Here is a 9,805-nt window from a genome sequence, read left to right as displayed (position 1 = left end):
ATAAGAGCAAGTGTGTGGGAACTAGGAACCGGGAATGTGTACGTAGAGGATCGATGCGTGCGTACATCATGTGCCTTCTGTCCCGTATTTTCCACTAGAATTTCAGACCGGGGACCTCGAGCAGCCGAGGTCATTTTCTAGCTAGCTACACACACGAATCGTGGTGGAGTACAACATTCCTAGCAGAGGCCATACCGTGATCCGATTGCCAACAGTTCCTGTCCGTTGCTTTTCCTCAAAAGTTTTCACAAGTCAGAAGCAAGCAAGCGCCTCTCCTATGGCAGCTGCTAGTTACCATCAGTTTCGAATCGGGGGAAACGGGGGGTGCGTGCGGTTAGGGTCCGGGTGCACTTCAGCACTTGCGTACGTGCCCACCCCTTTCGAGCTGGGTGAATCTCAGCCGCCCATCCGATCCAACAGGACCCCGGCGCACCCAGCTCGCGCGTGCCGGGAATCCCCGCGCTCGTGGCCTTCGCATGGCGCTGGTGGGCGCGCACGGGCGTGCCACGCCTCGCGTATAAAAGGCAGGACATAAATTCGTACTATTACAAGGCAGGACGTAAAATCTCGTGAAATTTGAAGAACGGGGATAAATTTTGATAATAACGAATTGTAATTCGGCAGGAAGCTACGGCGTCTGCCCTAAATTTGGACCAAATAACAAAACAAAGATATCCTGAGAAAGGAGAGGTGCCTTTCGGCAAAAATCCGGTCATAAATGCTGTTCATCGATCTGGGCACTGCTCGCTCGCGATCAGCCGGACACGTCTCGCCTTGCACGCGACGCCTGGCGGTGGCAGGGCACGACCGTCTCCATCGATCGATCCATCAGTCCCGCCTACATAAAGCGGCGAGCTGACATACACCATGCATCACCGGAGCCTGCTCGCCTACGCCTACGCACACTCGGAGGACAGCGCCGCCGCCATGGCGGACGCCGTTGCTGGCGCCGTCGACTACCGCGGCCGGCCCGCCTCCCGCGCCGCCACCGGCGGCTGGAAGTCCTCGGTGTTCGTCATGGGTACGTACGCGCGCGCGCGCGCCGATCTCTCTCTTGTGCTAGCACGTGCGGTGACCGCCGAGCCTATTCGGTGCTCGAGTTCTGACCGGTAGGTTTGTTTCGTTTCGTGTTGCTGTTTTGTTCGCGCATGCAGCAATGGAGATCGCCGAGCGGTTCGCGTACAAGGGCGTGGCGGCGAACCTCATCACGTACCTCACGGGGCCGCTGGGCCAGCCCATGGCGCGCGCCGCGGCGTCCATCGACGCCTGGAAGGGCGTCTCCCAGATGCTGCCGCTGCCGGTGGCCTGCGTCGCCGACGCCTGGCTCGGCCGCTACCGGGCCATCGTCCTCGCCTCCATCCTCTTCGTCGTGGTAAGTCAGTCGCGACTCCCGACTCCAATCCAGCCACAAGAGTCCATGACAAGTAGTTAGGCTGGATGAATCGTCGGATAGTAGGATTGATCTCCAACTCTGTCTGACTCTTGCGTTCGATTCAATCCAGAGCATGGGCACGCTGTCGCTGTCGTCGGCGTTCCACATCTTCCGCTCCGGCGGCCACGTGGCCGTCTTCTACGTCGCGCTCTACCTGGTGGCGCTGGGCGAGGGCGCGCACAAGCCCTGCGCGCAGGCGTTCGCGGCCGACCAGTTCGACGAGAAGGACCCCAAGGAGAACGTGGCGCGTAGCTCCTTCTTCAACTGGTGGTACTTCGGCATGTGCGCCGGCACCGCCGTCACCACCATGGTCTCGAGCTACGTCCAGGACAACGTCGGCTGGGGCCTCGGCTTCGGCATCCCCTGCATCGTCATCCTCGTCTCCCTCGCCGTCTTCCTCATTGGCACTCCCTCCTACCGCTACTACACCACCAAGGAGCCCAGCCCCGTCGCCCGCGTCGGCAAGGCGCTCCTGGTGCTCATCAAGAGCTGGAGATCAAAGCACCGCACCAAGTATGTACGCTTATCCATGGTTGAATCTAACTTTGATCATGTGCATCCTCTGACGTGATGACCGTTGGTGCAGTCCGGCGAGCGGCAAGGTGGAGGCCAAGAACTCCGACGAGGACCTGGTGGAGGAGGTGAGGAGCGTCTTCCGCCTGCTGCCCATCTGGGCGTCCTGCATAATCTACGCCATCATCTTCTCCCAGACCTCCACCTTCTTCACCAAGCAGGCGGCCACGCTGGACCGCCGGATCGGCCCCAAGTTCAAGGTGCCGCCGGCGGCGCTGCAGACCTTCATCAGCGTCAGCATAGTGGCCTTCATCCCGGTGTACGACCGCCTCTTCGTGCCGCTCGCGCGCCGCTACACGGGGCGGCCCACGGGCATCACCATGCTGCAGCGGGTCGGCGCCGGCCTCTCCCTCTCCCTCGTCGCCGTCGTGCTCTCGGCGCTCGTGGAGATGAGGCGGCTCGGCGTCGCCAGGGACGCCGGCCTGGTGGACGCCCCCAAGGCGCACCTGCCCATGACGCTCTGGTGGATGGTGCCGCAGTACGTCCTCATCGGCGTCTCCGACGTGTTCGCCATGATCGGCCTCCAGGAGTTCTTCTACGACCAGGTGCCCGACGCCGTGCGCAGCCTCGGCCTCGCGCTCTTCCTCAGCATCTTCGGGGTGGGCCACCTCCTCAGCAGCTTCCTCATCTCCGTCATCGACAGGGCCACGGCGAAGCGCGGCGCCAGCTGGTTCTCCAACAACCTCAACCGCGCGCACCTCGACTACTTCTACTGGCTGCTCGCCGGACTCTGCGTCCTCGAGCTCGTCGCATTCTTCTTCTTCTCGCGAGCCTATGTGTACAAGAAGAAGAGCGACGATGGCGATTACAGGGGAGGTGATGCAGATGCTGATGCTACATTGGTGTAACTTATTAATTCTGGTTAGTACTACGCCAGAGAGGTGTAGCAAGTGCAAAAAATTTCAAAACAAGTACAGTACAAAAATTTCAGATTGTTATAGAGTGCGCTCGCGGTAGACTGTCATAAATTTTGGGGTTCAAATTTTCTCCAGTCGTATTTAGACTGACAATATTGTGCAGCAAGTCTTCGTCCGAAGAGAAATCTGAATTTCATTAAAAAAATCGAAGGGTTTGTCTAGGACTCAGTCGACTTAGACTTCCTCTGGGCTTACTTAACGTGTATGAGGCTTTCTTTTTGTCTTTTTTTTTCTTGTCTTATTAGGTGGGCTGCTTTTGTCCTTTGTTTTGTTCTCTCAAATCGCTTGTTTTGTGTTGGGCTTCTTTTTTTCTTGCTTGTACGTGGGCAGCCTCCTATTGTTTTATGTTCTCTCGTTTTCTTTTAGATTGGTTTTTTTTCTTTGTTTGTATTTGGGCTGTCAAAATATATGGGTGTCTGTGTCAACTCTCCCAGCCGATTGCACTGTGGTGTGTCTCAAACAAACATAATGCATATAAAAAGTGTAGTTGTTTAAAAAAGTGTAGTGTGTTTGTATTTCTTTGAGCACATATTTTTGACACAAAAAGGAAGAAAAATAAATTAAGAAACAATGTGTGGCCCATGTGTGCGCAAAATCGAGTGGCATTATTTTTTAGATAAATATCCAAAACATCACTAATTTAGAAAAGAAACAATAACACAAATCCAAAACGCAAAAATAAATAGAAGAAAAAACAGAAACTACAAAACCAAAAATGAAAAATTGAAAATAAATTTCACATACCGGGACACCCAAGCTCCTAGGCCCCCGCCCTGCCCGCACCCTAGTTATGCCCAGCTGCTAGTGTCGCTTGCAGTTGCTTGCAAGCTATAACATATGTTGTTGCACACGGGGCGCTGTAAAATTGGGTGGCACGTTTGAAAGAAAAAATACCACTATTTAGAAAAGCTAAAAGACCTACAAGAATAAAAGTAGAAATAAAAGCAGAAAAATAGAAATAGTGGTAGACATGCAACCGCGATAGGGGCGACACTTGCATTTGCGGCCTATTGTCCCCTCCTCTAATAAAAAATGCCGCTAAGTTGGAGTTGCGTTGAATACATGTAGTTGAAGTCGGATCGATACTTGTAGTTGTTTGCCTAATGTAGACATGCAACTGCTACCCCTCCCCTGGACAAAACACCAGTGAGTTGAAGTTGCAATTGCGAGAGGCACTTGTAGCTGGGGGTGGGGGTAACGCTTGCAGTTCCATGGCTAGAGTCGGACATCCATCTACCCCACTCCTACCACGTTGCTACCGCCTCCTGCAAAACAAAGCCCTAGTTGCAACCATGTTGGAAGATATGCAGTTGCAGTCGGGGGACGACACATGTAGTTGCATGACTAGTGTGGGACATGCAACTGACCCTTCTCCTCGCAGTCCCTCAGACAACACAAAAGCCCAATTGCAACCAAGATAGAAGACATGCAGCCGCGCCACTATGGTTGGACATGCAACTGCCCCCGCCTCATCGGTCCCTTCGACAAAGCGAAAAGCCTAGTTGCAACCAAGTTAGAAGACATGCGATTGCATGAATAGTGTAGGACATGCAACTGGCCCCCTTCTCTTCCTGCTGCCCCCTCCGACAAAGTAGAGCCCCCTAGTTGCAAACATGTTGTAAGACATGCAGTTGCATGAGTATAATTAGACATGCAACTGACCTCATCTCCTTGCCCACGCGACCCGACAAAACAAATCCCCAGTTGCAACCATTTTGGAAGGCATGTAGTTGCGTGACTATAATTGAACATGGAATTAGCCCCGCTCTCTTCTCGCCGCCCCCTTTGACAAAACAAAGGCCCCCAATTGGGAACTATGTTGGAAAGACATGTAGTTGCGTGACTAGTGTGAGACATGCAACCGTCCCCTCTCCTCGTCGGTCCCTCCGACAAAACAAAAAGCCCAGTTGCAAGTAGGTTAGAAGGCATGCAGTTGCAATCATGTTGGAAGACATGCAGTTGCAGTCGGGGCACGACACCTGTAGTTACATGACTAGTGTGGGACATGCAACTGACCCTTCTCCTCGCAGTCCCTCCGAGAAGACAAAAGCCCGATTGCAACCAAGATAGAAGACATGCAGCCACGTCACTATGGTTGGACATGCAACTGGCCCCCTCCTCATCGGTCCCTTCGACAAAGCGAAAAGCCTAGTTGCAACCAAGTTAGAAGACATGCGATTGCATGACTAGTGTGGGACATGCAACTGGCCCCCCTCTCTTCCCGCAAGCCCAATTGCTACCATGTTGGAAGACTTGCAGTTGCAAGCAGGGGTGATGGTTGCAGTTGCATGACTACAGTTGGACATGCAATTGGGCCCCTCTCTCCGTTCTCGTCGCACCCTCCAACAAAAACAAAAGCCCAGTTGCGCCCATGTTGGAAGACTTGCAGTTGTAGGTGGTGGTGAAGGTTTGTAGTTGCATGACTACAATTGGACATGTAACTGGTCCCCTCTTTCCCCGTAGCCCCTCTGACAAAAACAAGGCCCCAGCTACAACCATGTTGGACCCCTCCCCCCTTATCCCTGATGCGCCCCCCGACAAAACAAAAAAGACCAGTTGTATCTATGACTAAAATGCCGCCCCCGACAAAAAAATGCATAGTTACAACCATATTGAAAAGTCATGCAGTAGGAGTTGGCTGCGATGGTTGCAATTGCATGACTAGTGTAGACATGCAACTACCGCACCCCCTTCTCACCGCTGTCCTCATCGAACAAAACAAAAGCCCAGTTGCGACCATGTTGGAGAAGACAAACAGACAACTGTAGAAAGTGTTATCCAATTGTTTTAAATTTAGATTGAACATGGATCCTACATGGGTTGAACATGAACATCAACCCATGAATTCTACAAAAACTGCATTCTACATGCGTCATAATGGCTAAAAAAATAAGGATCAGAAAATGACAAAAAATACAATAAAAAATAAACAAAGGTTGCGGAATTGCCCCTTCGTTTTTGAACTCCTTCAAGACATACATGCTGATGCCGCTTCCCCTGCTCTCGCGGAAACAAGGGCTCAGACAAACTCTGCAAGCCATCTCCTGTGCACATAAAAAAGGCACCAAACATAAAATTTGTGCTAGAGAGACATACATATTCAACTAATGATTTTAGCGAGAAACTTGCATGCTTAAAAAAAGGATTTCAAGATAATGATGATTTATCATATCCATCGACAGCTGGTGAGCAAAAATATATTTACATTGGGTTGTAGAGAAAAAAAGAAGAATATATTAAAAACATACCACTACTAGTGATGCATTCAGTAATCTTTATCTTGATTCCATACAAAAAAAAGATATTGAACATGGTACTGATTCATAGGTTTCGGCAAAAAAAAAACTGAAAAAACATGCTACTGCTAGAAACTTAGTTTCAGTAATCATTCTCTTTGATTCCAGACAAAAGAGAGATTTGGACATGCTATTGATTAATAGGCATTCTCTTTGATTCCAGAAAAAAAAGAGATTTGAACATGCTATAGACTAATAGTGTTTCAGCCAAAAAATCTGACAAACAAATAAATTTGCCCACTCCTTGTTTACCGAGAAAATATTAAAAAAACATGCTACTGATTAAATAGGGTTCCTTCAAAAATCTGAAAAACAAATAAACATGCCCATTCCATTCCACAAACATGCTACTGATTTCCCAGTAATTATCTCTCTTGTTTCCAGTGATTAATAGGATTTCAGCAAAATCTAAAATAAAATAAAACAATAGACCGAGGCACTCCATTCCACAAACAAAAGATAATCCTCAACCATGCTACTGATTCACAAACATGCTACTAATTTGAGGGGCTTTGGGTTTGGGTTCAGTAAGAGATATGAGGGGGTTTGGGTTTAGTAATAATCCTCAAACATGCAAAAAGTTTGAAGGAAAAATCATACAAAAAAGAGGACACACTACATTCCACTGCTTGACTAGAAAAAGGGGATCAATTCTATGCTTCAAGCTACTACTCTGGACTTGATCCAAAACAAAACATGGAACCCAAAATCCCCTCAGATCTACCGCATCTCGCTAACAAACAAGACAAACAAAATATGAAGCATTGACATTTTGTTAGTTAAAATATACGGTCAAATTTTGACACAAAATATGAAGAGGACCAATAAACCAAGACGGAGGTAGTAGCACACATGCATCCGTCCTCTCCTCGGTAAAACACCACATAGTTGCGGTGTCGTTGTAGACATGCAGCTGCACTTAGGGACGACACTTGCAATTTGCATGCGTAGTGACATGGAACTGCCCTCTCCCCACCGACATACACTACAAATCTGTAGTCGGGGATGACATTTGCAGTTACATGAAGAGTTGCAGTTAGGTGCGACAATTGCAGTTGGTCGATGACTAATATTTTTGGAAAGAATAAATAAGTTGCGCACACGGATGACATGCTTACAATTGTGTGTGAATGATGTGCGACTCCATACTATCGAACCGTGCCCATAACAGTACTTTTTTTAAGAAAAATAAATAAATTGAACAAGGAGAATAGACATGTAATTGTGCTTGATCAATGTAGATGTATGTGCAACAAGGTGGCAATATTTTTGCAATAATAAGAATAATAAAAACAAAAAATGAAAACAAAAAACAAAAAAGGGAACAAATTTAAAACCGGAAAAAATAATATAGCAAAACGATAGTAAAAAACAGAAAAAATTCGTACCAAAAACAGTATGTACTATTTAGGCATGGCGGCTGGGTACGTTAAAGTTCAGCGACATGCATCGGCCGCGAAAAGGAAAACACTCACACTAAAAAAACAAAATAAAAATGAGAAAACAAACAAGCCTTTGAGGCCCGATGACCAGATAAGCCCATACAATGAATTAAACGATGGCTACAAGGGCGAAGCCCACGTGCGTGCATGCGATTCAAAGGAAGCAGTCCGAGAGAAAGACAGAAATCGCACCTAGCGACTAAACACCATCGACTGAGACTTGACTAAAACTCAGTCGAGTGAGTTTTAGCAGTCCCCAAAATCGAAAGGGGTCTTTTCTTAACTGAACCTTAATGAATCATTCGACTTGTGTTTTGCCTGACAATATTAAGCACCCAAGAGAACACTGAAACACATTAAAAAAAACTCGGAAGGGGTCTTTTCTTAACCCAACATGAATGAATCATCCGTCCTTTATTTAATCTGACAATATCGTGCATCCCAAAGAACTATGAATCTCATAAAAATAAAAAACTCGGAAGAGATCTTTTCCTAACTGAACCTGGATGGATCATTCGACATTTTTTAGCCTGATAATATTGTGTATCCAAGAGAACACTGAATCTCATAAAAAGAAAAACTGCGAAGGGATCTTTTCAAACCTGAATGAATCATTTGACTTTTCTTTAGTCTGACAATATTATGCATCCAAGAGAACTCTGAATCTAAAAAAAAAGGAACTTGGAAGGGATCTGCCCTTAACTGAACCCTGAATGAATCAGCCCAGCAAGGGACACGTTGTAGAGCGGTTTTGCATCCGTTTTCTTCCTCTCTTTTTTAACTTTTCTCCTTTTTCTTTTCTTCTTTGTTTTACTTTGTTTCTTTCTCAGTTTTTCCTCGGTTTTATTTGTTTCTTTATCAGTTTTCATTGTTCTTGTCAATACATGTCTATGGTGTCACTGGATTTTCGTCCCACAGTGGGCTGCTCGATGACGAGTGCTCGCGGTGGGTTTCCCAGTGGTGCTTTGAACTCGCTCTCCCCTTTCTAGCCTCCTTAAGTTAGTTGGTCTTCTTGAAGTATGGTGGTACTGAACTATGTGTTTTTCCGTTATGATAAGTAATGGAAAGGGGTTGTGCCCGGTTCAAAAAAAACATGTCTATTTTATTCATATATATTGTGCATTTTTCATATATAACAGGATTTTTTTATACACGTGTAAATTTTCAAACACATAACTAATTTAAAAAATATATGTATTGTTGCTTAATTTTTTTCATGCACATTTTACATTTTTTGCATACATAAGGAACATTCTTTCATGCATATTTAATATTTTACAAATATATGTTCTACTTGTTTTTCGTACATATTAAACATTTTTAACCATATGATGAAAAGACCCATAGATTGGAACCTTAGATTTTTTTTAACCATAAAATATTTATATTTTTCCTTATTTCAGCTTATTTCATGTTTATAGTCTGATTATTTACTTTTCCATTTTCTATTTTTTCCTTCTTATTTTTCACTTTTGTTTTGTTTCTTTTTCTCTGTTCGCTTTTCAAGTATTCAAGCTTTTTTTAATGAGATACATGAACACTTTTTTGAGCATGTGGATATTTTTCTAAGGTTCATATATTCAAGATATGTCTCTGCGTACAATACTTCAAAAATAATTTAGAGACCGGAGGAGGAACATTCGTAGATCAATCATGCAGAAGGGTCTGAACTGGAATCGAACGAGTCACAAAAAAAAAAAGAACGAGTAAAGAGATCCAGACAAAGTTGTGGTAGTGTTTGGAGAGATTTGGGAGAACGAAGAAGAAGAAAGGAGGAAGAATTACCTCCTGCCCCGGCCTCTTGGGTGGCGTGGTACTTAGATCTTCCTGTGCTCCAATAGTAGTGTAGTCGCATGCGTTGCGTGACCCCGTTGTCCTGAGATCGGCGTTCTGCGAAGGCTACCTCATCACCTTGCATCATTCGGCCGTATAGCTTGTTTGGCTGTTGCTTTATATATATAACGAGGACAAGGCCTACTAATACACTCACTGCAAAAGGAAGATACAACTACTAGTACGTGATGCAAGCAACAACTTTGTTAACGTTTTCATAAGCCGGCAGGAGTGTGCTTTCACTTAACACATCCCCTAAGGCCACCTAGCACATTGTACGCAGCATTCCCTTCCCTTCACTGACGGGAAGGA

The 9,805-nt window shown here is 46.3% G+C and overlaps 1 protein-coding gene across 1 annotated transcript; it reads left to right on the top strand.

Annotated features, from left to right (window-relative positions):
* The first annotated feature begins 763 nt into the window (after positions 1 to 763).
* LOC123079916 (protein NRT1/ PTR FAMILY 5.10) lies at positions 764 to 3,116 on the top strand. Its single transcript, XM_044502747.1, has 4 exons — positions 764 to 1,021; positions 1,155 to 1,372; positions 1,503 to 1,945; positions 2,019 to 3,116. Exons 1-4 carry the CDS (start codon positions 868 to 870, stop codon positions 2,851 to 2,853), a joined length of 1,650 nt encoding a protein of 549 aa, XP_044358682.1. The 5' UTR covers positions 764 to 867; the 3' UTR covers positions 2,854 to 3,116.
* Positions 3,117 to 9,805: the final 6,689 nt, after the last annotated feature.

The sequence above is a fragment of the Triticum aestivum genome, chromosome 3D (genome assembly GCF_018294505.1).
Source record: "Triticum aestivum cultivar Chinese Spring chromosome 3D, IWGSC CS RefSeq v2.1, whole genome shotgun sequence".
Lineage (NCBI taxonomy): Eukaryota > Viridiplantae > Streptophyta > Magnoliopsida > Poales > Poaceae > Triticum > Triticum aestivum.
The sequence above is the reverse complement of the archived record's forward strand: the minus strand, read 5'-3'. Positions and strand labels throughout refer to the sequence as shown.